This window comes from Chlorocebus sabaeus, chromosome 20, assembly GCF_047675955.1.
Source record: "Chlorocebus sabaeus isolate Y175 chromosome 20, mChlSab1.0.hap1, whole genome shotgun sequence".
Classification (NCBI taxonomy): Eukaryota; Metazoa; Chordata; class Mammalia; order Primates; family Cercopithecidae; genus Chlorocebus; species Chlorocebus sabaeus.
Window position 1 is genome coordinate 19244548 of NC_132923.1, and position 25741 is coordinate 19270288.

The following is a 25741-nucleotide window of genomic DNA, read 5'->3' on the forward strand; positions in this document are numbered from 1 at the left end:
ACATAACCACCAATTTAAAAGATGGACAAAGCCTGGATAGACATTCCTTCAAAAATGCAAATGGTCTGCAAGCACCTGAAAATGTGTTCAACATTATTATCCATTCCTATTCATCATTATTCATTCATTCATCATTAGATATCACTTCACACACACTAGGATGGATATAATTTTTTAATGAATAAATATTAGAGAGAATATAAAGAAATTAGAACCTCTATATTGCTGGTGGAAACATAAAACGTTTCAGCTGCTACAGAAATGTCTGGTGGTTCCTCAAAAAGCTACGCATAAATTATCATACAACCCAGTAATTCCATTCCTAGGTATATAACCAAGATAACTGAAAACAGGTACTCAAAACAAATACAGGCACACACATGTTCACAGCAACACTATTCGCAATAGCCAAAAGGTAGAAACAACCCAAATGCCCAACAGCAGATGAATGTATAAACAAATCACATATACACAAACAATGGCATATTACTCAGCCATAAAAAAGAAATGAAGTGCTAATACCTGTTACCTGTTAGAGCGTGATCAACCTCAAAAACATTATGCTAGGTGAAAGAACCCAGACAAAAAAGGTCTTAGATTGCATGATTCTATTTATGTGAAATATGGAGAGCATGTAAATCTATAGAAAAAGCAGATTGATGGTTGTCAGAGGCTGGGGGGAAGCAGGGAGAAGGGAGTGGAGAGTAACCACTTAATGGTTACAGAGTTTCCTTTTGGAGTAACGAAAATGTTTTTGAACTAGATAGAGGTGGTGGTTACACAAACATGTGAACGTTGTAAATGCTACTAAGTGCTCACTTTAAAATGATTAATTCTATGTTAAATGAACTTTACCTGAATTAAAAAAAAAATGCTTATGAAAGAGTTTAGAATTAAGAGCAAAAAATTTTGAAGAACAAGGTAGAAAAGCCCACACCATCTAATGTCAAGATGTATCTAAAGGCTATACTTAACAAAATGGCACGTTATTCCAACAGAAATATACAAAAGAGCCAAGTGAAATCATAAACAAATCTACGAATATATGAGAAAATTTATATTGCATAAATGACATTACAAATCCATGAGAAAAAAAACAGACTCTTCAATAAGTCACACAGGGACAACTAGATACCCATATGGAAAAATATAAACTCAGTCCCCACCTCATCATACACAAAAATCAACAAGTAGATTAAATCCCTAGGTGTGAAAAACAAAACTTTACAACTACCAGAAGTGAAAATACAGGAAACTGTTACTTCAGAGTAGAGACCATAGACGAAAATATTAACAATTTTAAATATATTAAAATTTCAAACTTGTGTAAAAATAAAAACATCATAAACAAAATATAAAAATAAGGTACTCACAGGAGGAAACATGTAATACATATTAACTAACACAGAATTCATCCAGAATGTGCAAATAACTTCTACAAATAAATAAGAAAAAGGCAATGACCCAAAAGAAAACTAGCAAAAAAAATTGAACTAGCAACTCAAAGATTAAGAAACTCAAACAGCCAATAAATATGTTAAAAATACATATTTCACTTCATTAGTAATCAGGGAAGTACAAACAAATTGACATCAGGCTGGAAAAGAGTTTTAAAGTCTAACAGTATCATGGCTTGTTAAGACACAGGTGGAAGTATAAACTGGTATAATAACCACTTCAGGGGCTGTAAACAAAAAAATTTAGAGTCAACCATACACATACCCTACAACCCAGTAATTACAGTTCTAAATTTTTACCTTGGAGAAAAACACAAGTGCCCAAGAACATATGTACAGAATGTTTCTGCAACAACAACCACCACCACAACAAAAAACTAAAAATCTATCAACAGGGGAATATACAAATAACTTGAGGTTTAATCATTGAATAGGTGGATAATCACATAATTGAACCAGAGCCCAAACATCAAATTGTAAAGATAACACAAAGGGGAAAACAACTTGCAGAATGATACATAATGTTTAAAAACATGAAAAACTGTATATAATTTTATCAACAAATACACATTATGGAAATATAAAACCATGTACTGAGAATGACAATGTCCAACTCAGTTTAGGAATTTACCTCAAGAAGGGTAATCTTCAGCTAAAATAAGAAAATGTTAAGATTTGACAAAGCTAACTAGTAGTTACACTGACATTCAGTAATACTATCCATTAAGACTTTTTATAACTTTTTTAATTTTTTTTTTTTTTTTTTTTTTTTTTTTTTTGGAGACAGGAGACCCCTCTGTCGCCCAGGTCCTGGAGTGCAGTGGCGTGATCTCGGCTCACTGCAAGCTCCGCCTCCTGGGTTCACGCCATTCTCCTGCCTCAGCCTCCTGAGTAGCTGGGACTACAGGTGACCGCCACCACGCCCGGCTAATTTTTTTTGTATCTTTAGTAGAGACGGGGTTTCACAATGTTAGCCAGGATGGTCTCGATCTCCTGACCTCGTGATCCGCCCACCTTGACCTCCCAAAGTGCTGGGATTACACGCGTAAGCCAATAACCTTTAAATTAAAACAGTGTGGTGCTTTTGGGAGTAACCAGAGAGATTCACAGCACCAAAAACAAAATGAACAAAAACAAAAAAACCCTTTGTAAATATTGGGATAGGATATATCATTTATTTAACTAATCCCCTGCTGACAGACATCTAGGTCATTTACAATATGTCATGTTATAGATTCAGGGGACATTCTTGAACATTTCTTTGTGCACTGATGTGAGAATTTCCCAAGGATAAATCCCTAGAAGAATCGCTGCATCAAAGAATATGCACTATAAATTAGTTGATATAAATAAATTGCTCTTTATGAAAATTCTATTAATTTACGTTTACACCAACAGCACTCAAAAGGAGCCAGAGGCTCAATGTTCACCTTACCAAGGGTGTTACCAACCTTTTTATGTAGAGGGAAAAAAATCTAGTCATGAAAACATATTTATTAATGACATCACAAATAGAAAAATAATTCTCATTTATTATATTTAACAGATACATACAAAACACATACAAACTCTGTATCAGATGCCACCTGACTGCCAATTGGAAAAAAGTCATGTATAACATTATAAACATACAGATACAACTATATATAGCCATATGTAAATATGTATATGCATATATGGCTAAATATAAACACAGTTGTTCCTTGATATCCATGAGGAATTGGTTCCAGGACCTCCTTTGGAAACCAAAACCCACAAATACTTAAGTCTCATATAAAATAGTGTGGTATTTGCATATAACCCATGTACATCCTCTCCCATACTTTAAAATAATTCTAGATTACTTATAATACCTAATATAACACAAATGCTATGTAAATAGTGGTTATACTGTATTCTTTAGGAAATAATGACAAGAAAAAATAGTCTGTACATGTTCAGTACAAACACAATCATCTTTTTAAATTTTTTCTGAATATTTTCAACCTGCAGTTGGTTGAATCCGCACATGTGGAACCTATGGATACACAGGGCCAATTGTACATACAAATGTACCAGATCTCAACTTCACACAATGTCAGGCATTCTTTTCAGATGCCAGAGCCTGATTCCTTATCAAAAAGCTTCAAAATATTTGTCTCTTATTTCCAGATGTCAGGTTCTAACTGAGGTCTGAGGAGAGTTGGCGGGTGAGTGGCAGGTAGTTGGAAAAACACTAGAGGAATCATAGACAGTATCAACATGGCTTTACTCTCTCTCTCTCTCTAGGGATGAGCGAGCCTTGGCACGAGCCTTTTGTACCATGTTAACAGGGTAATTATACCTTTCACAGACAACAGTGGCTCCAAGCCAAGCACAAATGCACATGGGTGATCACCTAATACGCCTCACATGGCATGGTTACATAATAAGCAGAGTTGTACGCCTGCACTCCAAACTTCCTGAGTCATGCTGGACCGGATGTCTGCCTCAACCTATTCTTGACTGCAGCATCCATTTTCCTTATACCAGATAACCCAGACCGTATGTTAGAAATACATAAATTAGGGCCGGGTGCAGTGGCTCCCGCCTGTAATCCCAGCACTTTGGGAGGCCGAGGCGGGTGGATCACAAGGTCAGGAGATCAAGACCATCCTGGTTAACATGGTGAAACCCCATCTATACTAAAAATACAAAAAATTAGCTGGGCGTGCTGGCAGGCACCTGTAGTCCCAGCTACTCAGGAGGTTGAGGCAGGAGAACGGCGTGAACCCAGGAGGCGGAGCTTGCAGTGAGCCGAGATCACGCCACTGCACTCCAGCCAGGGCAACAGAGCGAGACTCCATCTCAAAAAAAAAAAAAAACACCATAAATTAATGATATTAAATACATCTTAGGAAAAAAAAATGGGGAAAGATAAACCAGTAACGTATCTGAACTCTTAAAAAATGCCAGTGACCTAAATGCCTGTACCAGAACCTCCCATAGGTGGAAAGGTATCTCTAAGACTACTGGAATCTGGCTCCAAACATAATAATACACTTTAAGAAAAATATTAAGATGTGAGTCTAAGATCTTAATTTTTCAATAGACAAAATTAATCTTCTGTAACATTCACTAATAATCTCCAATACTTAGCAAAATGCTTGGTACATAATACTCAAAACACTTGCTGAATAACTGATTGTGACTAATATTTTTTAATGGTAACAGCAATATCACTAACAGGAGGCCAAGAGATATACATAATAGGTTGATCATTTTAAAAAGTCAAAAGGAAACACAACACCTGCATTGTTCTTTGTAATCTCCAGATTACTTAATTTCCTCTTTTTTAAAAAAACCTACTTGTATAACTTGTACCAAAAGTTGTTCTTAAGCTATGGAGAGCAGGAGAGAACACTTTCAGTGGTAACTCTCAGTATTAAGGTTAGAAAATTATAGTCCTTCCCATGACAGGTGTGTTTTGTTAAAAAAATAAAAATAAAATAACATCTTTTAAAAAAGGAAATTATCACCTTAAATCAAAGAAAATTGTGCCACAGGAGTAGTAACAGCCTTCAAAGGGTCTGAGGCCTCAGTCAAGGACTGTTTTCCACAGAATCTATCCTAAAGTCTTAGGTAACAGGTGAGGATGTGTAATTGATAACTGGGCTCAAGAAATGACAACCGAAAACAATTTTGTAAATATACCCACTACTTTCAGGCTGGCATGTAAAATGCTCAATAAACTATACTTTTAAACTAATGAGAAACAAGAATGTATAAAAGTCATTTCATTCATTTTCACATTTTAAATTGGTATAGATTTCATTACGTAAATAATCATAATATTATGTAAATAAATTTTAGTCATTTCTAAAGTGATTTTAAACTAATTTTTATATACAAAAAAGACTAATTCCTTTAGTAGAATCCATTTTATCTTTGTAATATTTGAGACGTATGAACTAAATTACTGCACACTCTTCAGTTCCCTACTTCATAAAATTACTTGTATTTCATATGCATGAGCTAGAAAAAAAATCTTTAAAGATTCAATCAATTCCCTCATTTCATAAATAAGAACATCAAGGCACAGAGAAATTGAATAGCTTATCTAAATATACTTCAACAACCAAGGACAATGGTGAAACTAAAGCCCCTGTCTCTTAACACTGAGTCCAATGTTCTTTCTAATATATAATGAAGCCTTCCTTATGGTCTATATTAAATTCAAAAACAGATATTTGGAAAGACTCCTCTTTGAAGGAGATTTTTTTTAATGACAAATCCTAATACCCAATCTGAAAATAAAACTCCAGTGCAGACTTCATTACAACCATGTTCCGACAGGAATAAAGTTCTAGCAAAAATTCAACAGCAGTGAAAATAAACTTTTCTGACAGAATTTGCACAACTAGGGAAAATAAAAGTAGCAATATGATTTTCCTATCCAAGAAATATGTGGAGTCAGCCCAAACCAGAAGTTAATTTTTTTTAAAGAGGCAGAGTCTCTGTCTCCCAGGCTGGAATGCAGGGAGGGACACAATCATAGCTAACTGCAGCCTCAAACTCCTGGGCTCAAGTGATCCTCCCACCTCAGCCTCTGACTGAAGGCAGGCACCAACCACCATGCCCAGCTGTGTGCATGTGTGTGCGTGTGCAAGTGTGTGCAGTGACAGGGTCTCACTATGCTGCCCAGGCTAGTCTCCTGGCCTCAAGCAATCAATCCTCCCACCTCTGCCTCCTATATAAGTTAAATATTTCCATAATTTTCAAACAATAGTAAACAAAACATTTGCCCAGTTAAAAATAAATTAAATTGGCTGCTCTGTCTATGGAGTAGCCCATCCTTTGTTTCTTTCCTCCTCTAATAAACTTGCTTTCACTTAAAAAAAAAATCAATTAATGTTTACCATGTACTACTGATTTCTCGAAGATACTTAGCTTCTGCGTTACCAACTTTCCAATCTTAGTCATGAGCTCCATTTGAAAGTATCCATATCTGTAAAAACAAGATTCGTTTGGGTGCAGTGGCTAACACCTGTAATCCCAACACTTTGGGAGGCCAAGGTAAAAGGATTGCTTGAACGCAGGAGTTTAAGACCTGCCTGGGCAACAAGTAAGACCCCATCTCTACAAAAATTAAAATTTAGCCTGGCGTAGTTGCTTATACCTGTAGTCCCAACTCATGCCCACAGTTTCAGCTACTCAGAAGGCTGGGACAGGAGGATCACTTCAGCATAGGAGTTTGAGACTATAGTGAACTATAATTGTGCCACTGCACTCCAGCCTGGACCACAGAATGAGACCCTGTCTCAAAAAAAAAAAAAAAAAAAAAAAAATTATTACTACCTAACTTACAAATCTGACATAAAAATTAAAGAAAATATACGAAAACACTCATCATATATTCTCTATTATTTTCTTCCGTTTTTCCTAAATAAGAAAAAATTCCATGTGGGGGCATGCAAAATATTTTAGATACATTTAAAAGAGTATGTTCTAAATACGGAAAACACAAATTATTCCTAATCTTATTATTTTTTATAAAGGGCCTTTATTAAAGAACGTATTCTCACTTTAAGACATCATTCCCTCTGCTTTCGCATCTTATTTCTCAACACTTCCTGGTATTTTGTTTATATTTTCTCTCGTGGAATTTGTTACCTTGCCATGGACAACATTCATTCAACAGGCATATAATTTTATTAAGGACCAAATGTACTTCAAACACTGGAGACACAAACATAAATAAAGTATAGTAATTTGTTCTCAAGGAGTACATCTTCTATTGAAAGAGACAGATACGTAAGCAAATGATTGTAAAACACTTTATGCAATCATGAACAATACATGAGAAAAATTTAAAAAAAAGAAAAACTACCTAATGACAGGGGAGGTAAGAGAGCAAGTCTATACGTGATGTTACGGTTTGAATGTGTCTTCCTCAAAGTTCATGTGTTGGACACTTAATCCCCACGCAACAGTGGCAACAGTGGTGAGGGGTAAGACCTTTAAGAGGTGATTATGTCCTGGGGGCAGAGCCCTCATGAATTAATGCCACTGTCACAGGATTGGGTTCCTGATAAAAGGATGATTTCTGCCCACTTCCCTCTTGCTCTCTCTTACTTACTCTCTTGCCATTCCACCTTTCTCCATGGGATGACACAGCAAGAAGGTCTTCATCAGATAGATGCCAGTGTCATGCTCTTGGACTTCTCAATCTCCTGAACCATGAGCCAAATACATTTCTATTGTTTATAAATTAACCAGTCTGTGGTATTCTAACAACAAAAAAATTGACTAAGACATGTGGATGTGGGCTACCCTCAGCTGTTAACAAGTAAAATACTAACAAGAACCTGAAGATCAGGAAACACTATTAGAAATAACATTAAGTGAAAAAACTCAAAGTAATTCAAGCAAACATTTACAGTAAACAGCGATGGTAGAAAACAAAATCTCAAACTACATATTATAGAGACTAAATAATCTATATAAACCCATTATAATATTGGAGGAATATTCTGAGATTGTGAATTTGACATTTTATCAAGAAAGCCCAAAAGAAGTATTAACAAGAGAAAATAAATATTTCACAGCCCTGAAAATCTTCTTATAAAACCCAAGAGAAACTGTGTAAAAGTATTATAGCTTTTAGAGCAAATAAACTAGTACTTGAACCATTTTGAATTCCCTGAAACACTTAACTACATCCAATAAATACTTTTCACTTATTATGGACATTACACATTATGTCACCTCCTGAAATGTCCAACCCTCACTGACCTACATGAAAATCAGGACTCACACTTTGGCATTCTGCATTTTAACTATGCCATAATAATACTCCTCATTTCTGAGAAGAATGAAACATACTGAGATATTCAGTGACTTTATAATGCTGAACTAATAAAAGCAAAGTCACTGTTATTTTGTTTCAAATCAAAATCAGACTTTAAACAAGCGTATACAAAATGTTATCTGATAAGCCGCCCCAGAATATACAGCCTCTTCTAAATTACTGTATCTGTGAAAGGCACAGAAAATGATGAAAACTCAGACTGTCAAAAAAAATAAGGGCCATCACGAAGCTACTGTCAGAATCTGAAAGAACTTACTAAAAAAAAAAAAAAAAAAACTAGATTTTCCAGAACAACGCCTTACTTCATGAAACAAAAAATGTCCAAACTATTACCTTATCCCAATTGTACCCTATCTCAAGGACTGAATGTTCTGTCTCGATGAGGAAATGGGACAGAGACCTCCATGCAGTTCAATCTCCCTTTCCACACAGTTCCTTCCTAATTCTTACCTTTTTAGCTACATTTTGTCAGAAGAGCAACTCTTGGAGTATTTGTGCAAGTGAAGTTTGATGAGCAACTGCATTCTGTGTGATAAGAGGCAAGACAAAAAGAATCTCAGTGACTGTCTACACTTCTAAATGTACCCTGAGTTTGCGAATTACACAAAAACCTATTCTAGCACCAAAACAGTTGAGACTACTGAAGAGGCTACCATTATAACAGAGGAAACTAGACTGAGAGCTGTATAGATCAATTTGTTCTCTCCAACTACAAAGATGAAAAGGGTATTCATTCAGTATACAAGTGGACCAAAAAGAAATGCAGCAAAGGCATCTACACCAGTCTGTTGTTGACAAATGTTAAATATAAACAGACCTCACAATAATTCATGTCTGAGTAAAGGGAAGTGGGAAAAATAACCATGAGCAATTTATAAGGGAAATGGAACATCCAGCGGACTTATTAGAGGATAAAACAATGTGACGTTGCCGACATTGGAGCAGAAAGCTCCAAATAAAAAACAGGATAGAAAAAAAAAAGGTCTAGAAGAGGGATGAGACAAAGAAAGATGACAAGAAAATTAAAATTGCAATAGTGAGATTTGAAATCTCTACCCTTGTAATAAAACTGAATCAAGCAAAAAAACACAAATCATGACATAAAGAACTTGAGAAACTCACTAAAGCACACTGCAGCCTGGACTAGCCACATTTTAAGTGCAAGAGTCATATATAACTAGTGGCTGTGGTACTGGACAGCACACAGGTTTGAGTGATTACATCCAGCACAATTTCACACAGCTAGTTAGTAGAATTAAGATGCAGCCTTATTTATAACTCCAATGCCTACATTCTTCCCTTTTGAGGAAACTATCAAAGGTAGACATATACCTGACCCTCAAGTATTCAATTCAGACTAACAAAATTCTCACTGGAGGGTGAAACTTATTAGCTATTCAAATAAACAGCTCATAAGCTGGGTTTTTCTTTTTTTTTTTTTAACTCACAAAGTTTTATATAATGCCATTATATAAAATAAATGTCAGTTTTTTAAAAAAAAGTTTTTAATTATTGAGATCTATTATGTACACAAAGTATATCTTATGTATATTACTTTATGTATATCAGCATATAACAACATGTATATTATAACCACTTCTGGTTTTGGGTACTGCAAAATCATAGATACTATAAATAACCATACTTAAAACCAAACTACACATTTAATAAATCCTTATCTATAAAGTGTATCTATAGTGCTTGAAAATTCTGGATTATTTATGAACTACTTAATAGAAGGGAATATATTGGTTTCCTCATGAAAATATACTAAATTCATGTAATACCACTAATATAAATTAAAGCATTAATTAAATATAGTATATATTTCTTACTAATCCATGGCCATGTCATCCAGAAACCTAGAAGTTATCTTGGACTCTCTTTTCTTTCTACTTTAGCCCCATATTTAACCAATCACCATTTTCTGTGAAACTTAATAGTTTAATCCCTCTTGAATCAACCACTTTTCTCCACTAATTTATCTCATTCTCCACTATCACCACTGTCGTCTAAGCCAATATATCCTCTGTGACCTAGACCTCCTCTTAACTTGTTATCCTCCTGCTTCTCACCATCCAGTAAGTAATCACTGCAACCAAAGTGATTAATTTTTTTTTAGTTTAAAGTGATCATGTCATTCTCTTGCTTTTATTACAACCCTTCAATAACTTCTCTTAGTATTTATCATAAAGACCAAAATACTTAACTACAAACTGTCTAGAATCCTGACTAGAATTTGCAAACTCAACAACAACCAGGTTAAATATCAATTCATTTATATTCACTTATTTCGCACTCTGAGTGGCACATGCCCCCTCTAGAGGGAGCAGCTGCTACTAGATTGTGGCTTGAATATTACCATCTGAAAATACATTGGATGTTACCATAACCTCTAATTTTTCAAGAGAAATCAGAAATCCAGACTTCTACATCAAATCTCCTGAACTGTGAATGCTGACAACTAATTCGAACTTTTGTAACAACAAGAAAGAGGACAAAAAACTTGTAAGCAGGCCAAACCTGACCTCTCATCGAGTCTCATCACCTAGACCCACACACTCTGCAACAGCCATACTTAACATTTCTCAGATCCTCAGTGAGGTCAAGCTTTTTTGCCTTAGGGCTCTCACACATGTTGTGTCTTCCGCTTTGATCATAACTCCCCTCAACCTCCAATTCCACTTCACTAAGTGGTCTCCTACTTATTCTATGTTTCTGAGGCACACTTCCTCAATGAAGTCTTCCTTATTCCCACTGCCCCTCCACCACAAACTCCATAGACCAAGTCACTCATTACATGCTCTGATAGCACTGAGTACAACTTCATAACATTCATCACACCTCAAAATCAAAATTATTTATTTAATGCCCATCATCTCTCCCTAGATGGAAAGTTCCATAAAAGCAGGGCCTGCCACAGTAGGCATACATTTGTTGCCAATCGGTTATAAAATGTTCCTTTAGACAGTAAGATTCTAGTATATACTTTTAAATATTAATCACACTGTACCCAACTTTTCAGAAAATATACAGTATTTAAAGGAAAGTAGATTCCGAATAAAAATATTCCATTACAATTATAATCACTGATGATAATAATAAACATTTATTGATCATTTACTAAATGTCAGGAACTATGTTAAGTACTTTGCATATACTGTCTCTTTCAACAAAACAATCTGTACAGGAGATACATGCCACTAGCATACAAAGGAAACAACACAGAGTTTCAAAATTTCTCAGTATCATAAATCTAATCAGTGGCAAACGAGGGTATGAATCTATACTGTCTGACTCCAGAACTTAAACACCAAATTATTATACTAATCTATTAATAAAGAAATACTAAACAAGTGTCTCTTAAGTACTGCAAATAAGAAATCGTGGCCATGACTTATTTTCCATTATTTATCAGTTAAAGTAACATTCCTCAGCTCTCTATCCTGTACCCTTACACGCACACACACTAAATTAAGATAAACTGACAATTTGTTTTTTCTAAATTAGGTAAGTTCTGACCCATACCCAAAATACGTACGATCTTAGTACCAACTGTAAAAATGCTATTTTTCTGAGTTATTTTTAAATGTTAATGTTTATACATTTGATATTTTCTGTCTCCACATTTGAAACATACACAATTTAAAATGTATTTCCTTGCTCAAAGTAAAAGAAAGTTTATTACTACAGACTCTTTTCTGATACAGTAAACAACAGCAAATAATACACTAAAGCAAATGTAAACTGATACAACCAAAGAAATATAAAGAGACAATACAAGGATCCTTTGCTACCTGAACTCTATTTGAATTCCCGTTTTCCAAAACTCAGGAACCGAACGGATTCCAAAAACTGCATTAGAATCTATCCAGACTCACATGTAACTCTTGCTATCCAGACTGTTACTAGCCAAAACTCAGGGCATGGCTCACAAACCACTCCTTGCTATCAGAAAAATAACCAATCTCTCATTCCAAACTCAGGAACCCAGTAGTTTTAGATAGCTAAATACATATGCATATATATCCAAGGGCTTTATAAATTTAAGAATTCTTGTTTACACTATTTATACAGACTATTAAAAATGTGAATAAAAGGCACATCTGTATTTTCATTCAAATTTCATATTTTAACTCCATTTACTGAGAATTTTTGTGTAAATGTTTTTCAACTAAAACGTGGTCATATTTTACACTTTTAGACCATGCAAAATGTGTTTTTTAAACTGCTTAGTACATGACAGATACTATTAATAATAGAGCTAAGTAATGTTAATGTGTGAGTGCTGTGAAACAGCTCTAAAAACAGCCTTTACACATTTTCTCAATATATTTCATAGGTTATACAAATATCATGGGAAATAAGATTTTCAAGGAAAACTACTTTCACTGTTAATTTTTCAGTAACATATTTCACAGATCATGTTAGCGTTTACTCTTAAAGTCACAACAAACACACGGTAAAATTAAAGAAACAAATCCAGTACAGTAGTTGAAAATGGGAAAAATTCCAAATTAACAACTTCTCCATAAAGTTCACCCAAAAGTCAAAGAACCATCACACAAGTAATGAATTAACTAGGTTGAGAAAAAAAGAAAAACCAGTTCTCATAAAACAGTGCATTTTCCCAAATACTTAATGTAGGCTCACATGTGAACCTAAGCTTTTTCGGTGCTTGACAAAAAGTTAAAACTATCATCAGATGGGAACTGAATTCAAGCATATGATTTTTTTTCCCACATACTCAAGAATTATTTTAAGAAACAGGGAAAAGATGGCAGGTTTAAGAAAAGTCAACTACTTTCCCAAACTCTTATTTTGAGTATAAATATAAAAATTATGAAAATTGTAACTAGAGCTCCCATTTTATCCTAGTTTGGCTATGCTCTCCCCAGAGCTCACTTTAGATTTAGTGATTTGAAAGAATGTGAACCCCTTAATCAACCAAATTCTAACAGCTGCTTGACGCAGTCCATCTATTACATTAAAAGAGAGAGCAAAATTAAATTTTACAAAAGTAAGTCTTGTCTACAAGCCTCACAAAGTGCAATAACTTAGGATTCAATACCTTTTAACTGATTTCATATAGAGCACCAACACACATCCCCAAAAAAAGAACAAAAACCAGGATATTTTCACGTTAAGAAATGACAGGTATATTCTGCCCACGTTTGTCATCCTAAAAGGCTAAGATTCACTACTAAGCTTCAACTACAAGCCAGAAAATGAGAGCCCTCTGGGAAAGCAAACCCAAAAGAGCTGTCAAGGTTCAATGCTTCGATTTCACATGGTGGCACAAATGACTGACTGCAACACGTTCTTAATAAATGCAGGCACAGCTTATGTCACCATTTCTTTAGGTTAAGTTTTCGTACCTCCCTTCCCAGATGTCCACATTAGACACAACAACTCTGAACGCAAATGTTTTTCTTATATAAAACCAAAAAGAAGAACGACTTAGATAGGACTCTATGAGTCCCTCCAGTCTATGGTTTTATTCAGCCTGTGTTGAAGTAACAATACAATTCTTACGACTCGGAAAATTACATTTTACTGCAAGGAAAAAAAAAAAAAGACAGATTCGATCCAATCACCATACCTTGCTCTGCCAAATGTTAGTACCAGAACTTCTGAAATAAACAAACCTGTGTCTATGTTCATCGGGTCCATGGATCAGGAAGACTCCAGGGTTTTTAGCCCCTTTACCGGCATCTACATGTGGAATTAACACATCTTCTAAACCCAAATCAAAGCGTTTGTGTTTTGAAGAGTCTGGGAGGAAAAAGAATGCCCCAAAACACAGGGTGATGAAGGCACTAAGAATAAGGAGAAGAATAAACTTCTCAGAAAGTCTCAAGGTAGCCCTGTGATGTGGGAAGGAGGGCGGCCCCAGGTTCAGAGGTGGTATCCTACGTCCAGAGAGGGGCAGCAGGGCTGGGGTAGTCATCGTTTACGCTCTCGGAGAGAATACTTTAGAAAGTTCTCATCTTATGTCAAACGTACAATACATTGAACTGTCTTCAAAATCTTGGCCGAAATGGGAAAACTCAATTTCGCTCCTCTTAAAGGATTGTTGTGCTTTTTAAGAGGGCACGTCGTTCACCCCGTCCATTTCCACTCAGAAACGTGTGTGACCTCCCCCAAACGATCACAAGTTTAGGTTCTGCGATATCCTCTTTAACATCTGTACTGCACTGGGTTATTACAAGCCTCCTCTTCATTCCCAGGGGTAGATCAGGCAAGCCACACTGCAGAAAAGCTGCAAGGTGGGTTCTTCCATTCCTGCACCTCGGTGAGATGCTCAAACGTAGTCTTCCGCCCCGAAAGGGAGCCTGGCGACATCCGAGGAGTTGTAGAAGGTTCACTTGATCTCCTTCGACGCTTCTATTCCAGAATCTCTTAACCTCAGCGGTGAAAAATATAAGGGTCTCCCACGGACGTCTGCAAACAGGGAGGAAGGTCTCCCACCTCGCTGGGAAGCCGAAGCAGGGGCGCTGGGCGAAGTAGCAGGAAGGAGTTCTCGGCCGCCCGCGCTTCCCGGTGCTGCCTGGCAGGAGACCGGCGCCCGGCTGAGTTCTGAGGCTGCCCACTCGACGGGTGGCGCGAAGGGCAATCGCGTCCGAAATACCTGAGCCCAGCCAGCCGCCGCGGCCGCCGCCGCTGTTGCTACCACACGAGTCTGTCAGGGAGCGGAACTTCCTGCTCCGGCGGCCACTGAGAAGCCCTGGCGTGTACCGGGGGAGGGGAAGCGCGGCGGCCGCCCCCGCCGAGCTCCTCCTCCTCCTCTTCCTCCTCCTCCTCCTCCTCCTCTCCGCGGCCGGTTCAGTGAACCTCGGCGCGTGCTCTCCGAGCTAGGCCGTCGGCCGCAGTGGCCGAGCCCCCGCGCCTAAGAAGCCGAGCCGCGGCCCACGCTCCGAGAGCCCAGGGCAGGCGCTGGCTCATTCCTCACTCAGCCCTGGAGCGGCGGGAGGCCCGGGGCGCGCGGGAGCAGCCGCGCCTCGGGCAGGCAGAGGTCGGCCGCGTCTCCTTCCTGCCCGGCCGCGGGGGCCTCTTTCGCGCCGCCTCCGGTAGCTCGCAGCTGCTCGCTCTGGAGGCGGCTGCCGAAGAGGCAGCGCACCCACGCCGCGCGGGGCTGCGGCCCGGTCCCGGTACCCTGCCTCCCCAGGCCTGGTGAGCGCAGCAGCTGCTGGGCCGACACCCGTTGGGCTCACGCCGGAGAGGAACCGGAGGGCGGGGGCGACGGGGCCCGGGCCGGCCTACCGGCCCCGACTCGCGAGTGGGCGTCCCCGGGCGGCGGAGTGTAAGGTGCGCGCGCACTCTCCCGGCCCCGCTGCCGCCGCCCCTCCCCCACCCCGCCCGGCCGCCCGGGCTCCGGCCTCTCGCCGCCGCCGGCTCCAGAAGCCCGAAAGCGTCCTGCTGCCTCCGCCGTCTGAGCGCAAAAGAAGAGAAGATCGCCGATCGGCGCTGCCCGGAGAACTTCACCGGTGCCCAGGGCCTTGCCACCGCCAGTTCGTGGGGTTGACCCAGCGTTTAGGCGAGAGGGAGTGAGGGGGTGGGTCGCGAAGGTTTCGCTGAAATTTAGTGTCACCGGAGTTAACGGCTTCTGATGGCTTAGGTTAATGTTTAGCGTGGTTCTGTGGAAATCTTGTCTTCAGTGATAGATCATCAGGCCCGAGGATTCAGCAACAGGGTCTCAAACTTCCATGCAGCCCATGCTCACGAGGCTCCATTAATGGAGAGAGAGAGCACCAACATGTGCCATGTTTTGTGTTTAAAATAAAGTGGTGACCCGCTCCTTCAGCTGGGCTTCCTTTCACAGGAATCTAGGTACCCCCGATATGACAGGCGCCTCTTCTTGGTTCAGTTTCTGGGGCACGTTCTTTCATCTTCACACACCTCACCACCACTCTTCCCATAAAAGAAAAAAAAAGGGATGAATAAGGAGGTGCTGAAACCCAAAAAGGCAACAATATTGTTTACGTTCAGGCTTGAAAACATTCTGAATCAATTCTGTTCTCCATAGTATTGAGAAGAGCCATGTTGTGATTAAGTGCAAAAGATTTCCTTGCAAGATACATAGACTCATGCATCCAATTTACTTGCAGGTTGTTTTTGCTCTAATATTGTCCTTCCGTGTACACATCCTTTACTGATGACTGGGAATTGGAGAGGAGGCCCTTAAATGTCAGGAGAGTAAGTCAGCCTTAGCTTAAAAATCAAGCAAAAAAATCTCATGTTCGTTGGCATACTTGGTAACTACATTCCAGTCTCCCAGTCTGCACTATTTCTAGAAGCTCTGCATATCTAACTGCCTACCACATGACAAAAGAAGTCATTGTCATTGATCCTGCTTCAGCAAATAAAAAGTAAAAACGTTGAGGGTCACCTCTCACCAGTTTTCCGAGGGAGACTGGTAAGCAAGGAGTGCCCAGTCCCTAGTGAGATTTATGGTGGACAGTTGTGAAGAGTATATGTAAAAAAACTTTCAGCCTTCCCAATGTGTCTCTATAAAATGTGCCAAATTTAAGAATAAGTCTCTAATGTTGAGACTCTGTGAGCCAAAGGCGGGGGGAAAGAAAAACACACTTCCTGCTGTTGAGATCATTATTTTCCATGAAAAGTTCACAGGGAAAGTAAATACTGAACTCTGAATGAAATAGCAAGTTATATAAGTCTTGAAAAGTAAATATTACCTAGGTCAACACCAGACTTAACCACAAGAGATTTCAATCATGAAACCTGACATAACGTAGTTGACAAGTGTAGCTTAAGCAGGTAAGACCTCACACCTGATGGAGAAGACCCCTTTCTCTTTGCTTGTCTGTTTTGCAAAATTCATTTTTCCTTCATGAGAGTAAAAACAATTTAGGGGTTATTGCAGATGTCCAAATGCAGCCAGCAATTTTAAAGTCATTGATGATACCATCAGTTACCATACTCCTACACTACCAATGAAAATATTGTATATATAGTATTACATATATCCACTCTTCTAAAGGCAAGTCTGAGTTTTTAAAGAATTGTGTTGTTTAAAAAAAAAAAAAGCAAGTTGCAAATGTATTCATTATGATTATATGCACTTAAAAACACATAAAAAGACAAAGAGAATATTTGAAAAAGATTGCACCTGTTCTGTTAAGATACTGGTATTACATATGATTTTCTGCATTGTGTTCTGTTGTATTATATTTACCATTAAATAAAAATTACAAAGGAACTGGTGCCTGAAAAAGTTAAGGTCAGATTTCAAATAGGTGGACTGAGTCGTATCAAGATAAACACACAGACCGGCCCATCTGAAGGCAGTCAGCAGAAACAGTATGCAGCCTGTTCTATGTATGTGTATATGTGTGTGTACATGTAAAATAGGGAAGGGTTTCATTCCAGAGAGTCTGAAGAGAGTATTTCATTTTCAAAGAGTAGTTAACCTTTGATCAGAGATTCCAAAGTGATGATTTCCCTTTTACAAATCCATATAAATTAATATTTTAGAAATCAGAATTAATAAATTACTAGACAAAATTTACTCCTACAGATTTACAGGACCACTCCTAAGATCCACTCGTGTATTGCAATATGGAAGTTACTTGTATTTGTTCAACCATATGTTTTCTATTATTGAAACCATTTTCACACCTGTTATACACACAAACACATGCACGCACACACACACACGTAGCTCTGTTTTAAGTGAAACTGAAGTGCTACAGAAAAAAAAGCTGGTATGCAAAAAGAGGCTTTTGATTTACTTATGTAACCTGTTCCAACTGGTGCCCAAAATGTACAAGGAAGATAGTAAGAGGAGAAATTACTGGACGTGACCACTGAATGTGTAGGGAAACAACAGGCTTCAGCCCTGCTCCTTCCGCTCTTGCTTTCCTCTATGAGGCATTTTCCTCCGAGGTCTGGGATAAACTGAGGTTCAGTGCTATGAAGCCCTCAAGTTAGATCCATGAAAGTCAGCAAAGCCAAAAAGCTTGGATGCCTCTCTAAGCCAAAGTACTTGAGGCTCATTTGCTTATAAAAGACTCATTTGTTGGAGGACTACTATTTGACAAATCCTGTACTAGGTGCTAGAGATTTGGAAAAATAAGTCAGAATCCTTACACTCAGTGAGTTTGCAGTCTGGTGTGGAGGAATAGAGAACACTGATAATTACAGGATGGTGGGAAGAATGCTGTTGGAGCAGTGTCACGGGCTTTATGGGAACACTGAAGGGGCCACCAGAGTGAGAGGAGGTGTATTGGGGAAGTGTCAGGGAAAGTTACCCAATCCAGGGTCACCTGAGCTGAGCCTTGAACTATAAGAGAAGGATCATGCTTCAGCCTAGGGAACAGAGCATGTGCAGGCACCCATAGCTAGTTTTTCCTGCCATTTACGCAGAAAATTTCCTGCTCTACTCTTCCAGTAAATAGCTTGCCTGGCCCTAATCTCGCAACGCTCTTGAGTTGGGAAAGTGAAAATGGTAGGGCAGTGCTTATTACATTGCAAGTAAAATGGGTTCAGAATGACTAATGGGTATTGCCAACATGTTTCTGTAATCAAAAGAGATAGATGGTATTTGTGCTTTCACAGGCAGTACCCTCTTATTTCAGGCAATGTTTTACCTCTTTAAATCCATTAATAAAATGAAGCTCTTTAAATGTATATGACGTACTGCACTAGGAGTCAAAAGACATGGATTTCAAACCTAGCTCAACTCCTTACTGAGTTTCCTTATTGATAAAACATAATAGTCCCGGCCGGGCGCGGCGACTCAAGCCTGTAATCCCAGCACTTTGGGAGGCCGAGGCGGGCGGATCACGAGGTCAGGAGATCGAGACCATCCTGGCTAATACGGTGAAACCCCGTCTCTACTAAAAAATACAAAAAACTAGCCGGGCGAGGTGGCGGGCGCCTGTAGTCCCAGCTACTCGGGAGGCTGAGGCAGGAGAATGGCGTAAACCCGGGAGGCGGAGCTTGCAGTGAGCTGAGATCTGGCCACTGCACTCCAGCCTGGGCGACAGAGCGAGACTCCGTCTCAAAAAAAAAAAAAAAAAAAAAAACCATAATAGTCCTTACCTATTTTATAGGACTGTTTAAGGATCCAAGAGCTATTGTTTCTAAAATACTCTAAAGACTTGTTTGTTCTATTCAAAATGATAGTTTGCTGATGGTTGTAGTGTTTGTGTGACTTGGAAACATGAAATTCCAGTTTGTCTAGCATCCCTTTAGAAAACTATCTTTTCCCCAGTCTTAGTCTATGGGTCTATATTGGGATGATCTCTCAACCACCCACCATAGCACTTGATCCCGTCATCAGCTAGATCCAGGGATGCTACCCAGATTTGACTAACCTGTGTTCCACATTTCTCTGGCCATAATGATTGGTTTGGAGAAGGGCAAGTGACTCAAACCAAGCTAATCCAAACCCTCCGTAGGTCATTTCCTAATGTCATCAGCAAAAGTGGTATCTCTTCCTTAGAATTACCAGCCCTGAGCATGCTGTAACCTTAGAGCTGCTGATGGCCTTCTTGCCACCATGTGAGGACGTTTGCTACTAATGAAGCAAACAGAGAAGAAAAGAGCTGAAACACTGAGAGAAAAAGTATCCATATGGTATCACTGGAGCCCCTGGCAAGGGTGGATCTGGGTCTTGTGGGGCTGGAAGCATACATAATTTGAGGAGTCCTCTTTAAGAAAAATAATACAAAATTACAAATACAAAATGAATTATAAAAGTGGATTTTAGGGCTGGTGTGGTGGCTCATGCTGTAATCGCAACACTTTGGGAGGCCAAGGCGGGTGGATCACGAGGTCAGGAGATTGAGACCATCCTGGCCAACACGGTGAAAACCTGTCTCCACTAAAAATACAAAAAGTAGCTGGGTATGGTGGCATGCGCTTGTCATCCCAGCTACTCAGGAGGCTGAGGCAGAAGAATCGTTTGAACTCAGGAGGCAGAGATTACAGTGAGCCAAGATTGCACCACTGCACTCCAGCCTGGCAACACAGAAAAAAAAAAAAAAAAAAAAAGTAGATTTTGCTAAACTGAATTCCATTACAAATGAGTATGTCTTAGTAATGCTGAGACCACAGCAACACCACCCAACCCATACGACCACCAATGGAGCAGTGTGACAGATAGGAAATCAGAGTAGAAAAGAAACCACAATCTTAACCAATCATGATTGAAATATTTTATTTTTACAAGATTTAGAAAAACATGATTATGTAAACACGTTGCTAGGACCTCTCCCAGAGCCTAAGACAGGACCGAGCAATTAGTAACCGGGAAATTTAAACTTCAGTGAACTCATTGTAAATCTACTTCTCTGAATCCAAGTATATCTAAGGCTAGTTCATCTTTTGAACTTCTCAGTTATATAAGCCTATCAATTTCTTTTTCAGTCAGAATTAGTTTCTATGGCTTACAATCGAGTCTTGACTATTACACAGCGTGCCTTTACGTGGAGGTACTGTGGCTGGTAGTAGTATGTGAAGTTTCAGTCATTTTATGATCAGGGACTAGGAAGAACTCACTCTTTCAGGTAGGCAACAAGCTTGGGCCAGGGACAAAAGCAGAACGAAACCAGCAGAGAAGATGTCTCTTTGGTCAGCCAGGGGAAGAAAACCTAAAATTGGGAGGGCTGGACGGATGTGACTGCAGAGATACATCAAACCTAGCAAACCCTACAGTAACCTTCAAAGCTGGATCCTCATATCCACCTTTATGAAAAGGAATTTGACTCCAAAAGAGGTTAGGAATTCTTTATAAATCCTTATATTAAAATAATTTTTTTTTTTTTTCGGAGACGGAATCTTGCTCTGTCGCCCAGGCTGGAGTGCGGTGGCCGGATCTCAGCTCACTGCAAGCTCCGCCTCCCAGGTTTAGGCCATTCTCCTGCCTCAGCCTCCTGAGTAGCTGGGACTACAGGCGTCTGCCACCTCGCCTGGCTAGTTTTTTGTATTTTTTAGTAGAGACGGTGTTTCACCATGTTAGCCAGGATGGTCTCGATCTCCTGACCTTGTGATCCGCCCGTCTCGGCCTCCCAAAGTGCTGGGATTACAGGCTTGAGCCACCGCGCCCAGCTAAAATAGTTTTAAATCCACTCTAGACAGCTACTTTGAAAATATGTTTCATTGACTTATATGTTCATTCAATATTGTTGAGCACTCACTCTTTGTTGGTGTTAGGCTGTGTTTTAGGCATCTAGAGATGAATAAAACATGAAAGGCAGCTGTATATGATGAAAAGAACATGGATTCTGGAGCTGGAGAAACCTGGGCCTAATCTTGCCTCTGACATTTACTTGCACAATCTTGGAAACAAAGGAAATCTTACTTGTTCTTAATTTATTCATCCATAAAATCAGGTTAAAAATACATACCTCATAGGGTTGTTATGAGGATTAAACTCAATAATGTCTGTATGTGATAGTACTTCTCCCCATAGTTGGGATTCAATAAGTATTAAGTATTGTTTTTATTACAGGCATTAGAAAAAGTAAGAGTTGGCAGATAAAGAGAGGAGGGAAGAGCTTTTGAAAATACTTAGAGGGACCAGGTGAGGTGACTCACACCTGTAATCCCAGCTTTGGAAGCCTGGGCAACATGGTGAGACTGTGTCTCTACAAAAATAAATTAAAAATTAGCCAGGCATGGTTGTGTGCACCTGCAGTCCTAACTACTCAGGAAGCTGAGGTGGAGGATAGCTCGAGCCCAGGAGTTCAAAGTGTAATAGAGCAAGTCCTTGTCTCAAAAGAAAGAGAAAAGAGAGGGCAGAGAAAGGAAAGGTAGGGGAGGAGGGAAGGGAAGGAAAGGAGAGAAAGGAAGAGAAGGATGGAAGGGAAGGGAAGAAGGGAGGGGGGACAAGGAATAGAGGAAAGAGAAAGGGCATGGCATGTGTTAAGGGAACCTCCTCTCCCATAGCTTGAGCCCAGGAGTTCAAGGCTGCAGTGAGCTAAGATCGTACCACTAGACTCCAACCTGGCAAGACCTTGTCTCAAAAGAAAGAGACAAAAGGGCCAGACACAGTGGCTCACGCCTATGATTCTGGCCCTTTGAGAGGCCGAGGTGGGAGGATCACCTGAAGTCGGGAGTTCGAGACCAGCCTGACCAAGGTGGAGAAACCTTGTCTCTACTAAAAATACAAAATTAGCCGTGCATGTAATTCCAGCTACTCAGGAGACTGAGGCAGGAGAATCTCTTGAACCCGGGAGGTGGAGATTGCAGTGAGCCAAGATTGCACCATTGCACTCCAGCCTGGGCAACAAGAGCAAAACTCTGTCTCAAAAAGAAAAGAAAAAAAACAAAAGAGAGGTAAAGAAGAAAGGAGGGAGGGAGGGAAGGAAGGAAGGAAGAAAGGAGGGAGGGAGAGAGGGAGGGAGGGAAAAAGACAAGACTTAGAGGAATGAGAAAGAGCATGGCCTGTGTGTTAAGGTGTTAAGGGAACTTCCTCTCCCTTGGCACCATGTTTCCATAGGAGGAGAGGGGAATTTCTACTGGAGTACTAGTTCTGGCTTCTTATACCACTATTCTTCACATTCAGGAGTGAGTTACTTGATTGGTGAGTACTGTTACATTAATTAACTCATAGTTCTTGACTGGGTGGAACTAATCTAATAAATTCATTCCTTTTTTTCACTTTCTGCCCTAGATCACTGCAATGATCTTGGTTAAACACGTTAGGCTGCAGACCCAAACTTCCCCTTTAGTGGGCTGTTCCAAGGCTAGATTCTGTGGGGGTTGAGAGTCAGCAGAGAATGTTGGCAAGCCCTTTTGGGTTACAGATCTAGAACCTAGTTTTATTAGCTCATCTTTAATGAAGCATAAGGGCAGATAGATATAGATATAATATAGATACCAATTTTTTTAAGTCTCTATTTGACTTTCATCTGTCGTCTTATTTCATCCAAAGTTGGGGGTTGGGAGACAGGCGTGCAATTTATTGACCCTCTGGAAACTGAAAGTAGTTCATTACAGCTAGAACATAAACTGTAAGGTAGCGATGGTGAGAGGTAAAAATAGAGAAGTACACACAGAAATATATCTACTCAACTTGGTGCAGTAACACCATAGTTTCATCTACTCCTTTTCCTCCATACAAAGAGAAATGATGGCTAAAAAATAGAGAAAACCAAAAAGACATAACCAGGCTCAAGAACAAAATGATCATTTTCATGGATCTAAAGTGGAACCAAACAGAAAGCATTCAGCAAGGCTGAAGCTACAAACTCACTAGGGTCTCGGGTTCAAAAGCCAAGATTATTGTCTCCTGCAAGGTGAAAGGAATTACAGATGCTTCAGTTGAGGGCAGGAGCCAGGCTTAGTGCTTGAAGCCAGGAACTCGTGAAAGGTGGCTGAAAATAAACCACTACCAATCCACTACCTGGGAAAGTAGAAGAACAAAGACACAGCCTTGGAATCAGGAATGAAGTGAAGCAGTTGGCCATGTGATTTGGCCTGTGGCATCCCTAGGAAGAGCAGCATCAAGATGTCAGCTTTAGATCTAATTCTAGAATGGAGGTCTGGGGAGACACGTGGAGGCAAAATCATTAAGCATGGAGAGGTGAGCCCAGAGGGAGTGAGAAAAAATAAACAAACTAAAACAAAATAGGAAAAAGCATATAAAAACTTCCCCTCAAAATGAGCCTGACCACCAAGTTTCAACACATAAAAATATCTAATACTATGAAAGCCAACAGAATGAACACTCAGAGCATGTATTCCCTCCAGATAAAAATAATTCTATGGAACTATCTGGCAAATATTTTTAAATTAAATATTTTTGAATTTGATATTTTATAAGTGGATGCATAGCACCCATTTTGAAAGGACAAGAAATTAAGGAACATATACAGGCTGAATTAAAAAACAGGTAAATATGAAAAAGAACTAATAAAAATTTGAAAAATAAAAATATGGTCATTGAAATCAAAAGATATCTGGAGCTAACCAAAGTTGAAGAGAAAAAGTAGTGAATTAAAGGGATGTACTAAAGAATTCACCCAGAACAGAGTTTAGAAAAATAAAGGGATTTTTTTGTTTGTTTGTTTTTTGGCTGGGCGTGGTAGCTCACACCTGTAATCCCATCAATTTGGGAGGCTGAGGCAGGCAGATCACGAGATTGAGATCAGGCTGAGGCAGGCAGATCAGGAGATTGAGCCCATCCTGGCTAACACAGTGAAACCCCATCTCTACTAAAAATACAAAAAATTAGCCAGGCGAGGTGGCAGGCACCTGTAGTCCCACTACTCGGGAGGCTGAGGCAGGAGAATGGCGTAAACCTGGGAGGCGGAGCTTGCAATGGGCCGATATCGCGCCACAGCACTCCAGCCTCGGCGACAGAGCGAAACTCGGTCTCAAAAAAAAAATTAATTAATTAATTAAATGAATAAAAATAAAGAGATTTCTAAATGTGAAAGAAAATTTCAGATTCCTGGGGTTAGATTGAGTGTCTCCAACATATGTGTAATAGAAGTTCCGGAAGGAAACACTGAAAGGAAGAGTAGAGAAGAAAAAGAAATGCCCGGCAGGGTTCGGTGGCTCAGGCCTATAATCCCAGCACTTTGGGAGGCTGAGGCGGGTGGATCACCAGTTCGAGACCAGCCTGACCAACATGGTGAAAACCCAGCTCTACTAAAAATACACAAAATTAGATCAGCATGGTCGCTTGAACCCAGGAGATGGAGGTTGCAGTGAGCCGAGATCATGCCATTGCACTCCAGCCTGGGCGACAAAAGTGAAATTCCGTCTTAAAAAAAAAAAAAGAAAGAGAGAAATGGCTGAGATTTTCTAATGAAAACATCAGAGCATCATGTATACTGAGCTAACACTTTTGTCACATTATAGTGAAAGCACAGAACAATAAAGATACAGATAAAATCACAAGTTACCAAAGGGAAAAAATACTGATTATCTACAAAGGAACTTTAACTAGATTCCTCAAAACAACAATAGAAACAAGAAGACAACTAAATGATAGAAGTGCTGAATGAAACACTATCAAACAAGAAATTGATTTCCAGATAAACTACCATTTAAGGGAAAGGACCAAACAAACATTTTCAATCATAAAAGACTAAGGGAGCTTACTGCCAATAGACCGACACCAAAGAACTACTAAAGAAAAATAAGCCCAGAGGGAAAACATATGATATAAGAGATACTTGTGAGGGAAGAAATTAAAATATGTGGTAGAATTAAAAATAACCACTTTTTGTTTAAAAAAAAAAAATAACAAGAGGGAAGGAAGTGTAAAATGGGTAAAGTAAGCTAAGGACTTTGTCATATCTGTTTGGAAGAGGGCTAGAAATAATGACTTTGTCTGAATACTTTGGTTTTTGTTTTGTTTTGTTTTGTTTTTTTGGAGACAGGATCTCACTATGTTGCCCAGGCTGGCTCTGAACCCCTGGGCTCAAGGGTCCTCTGGCTCACTCAGCCTCCAAAGTAGCTGGGATTATAGGAACAA

The 25741-nt window shown here is 39.4% G+C and overlaps 1 protein-coding gene across 1 annotated transcript in view; it reads right to left on the bottom strand.

The window, feature by feature from the left end:
- MAN1A2 (mannosidase alpha class 1A member 2) overlaps nt 1-14240 on the bottom strand; it is a 168659-nt gene extending 154419 nt beyond the window's left edge. The window contains exon 1 of the mRNA XM_007977411.3: nt 13935-14240. Coding sequence (XP_007975602.1) covers nt 13935-14236 — 302 coding nt within the window. The 5' untranslated portion in view covers nt 14237-14240. The remainder of the gene's footprint in view (nt 1-13934) is intronic.
- Between the last annotated feature and the right edge of the window lie 11501 nt (nt 14241-25741).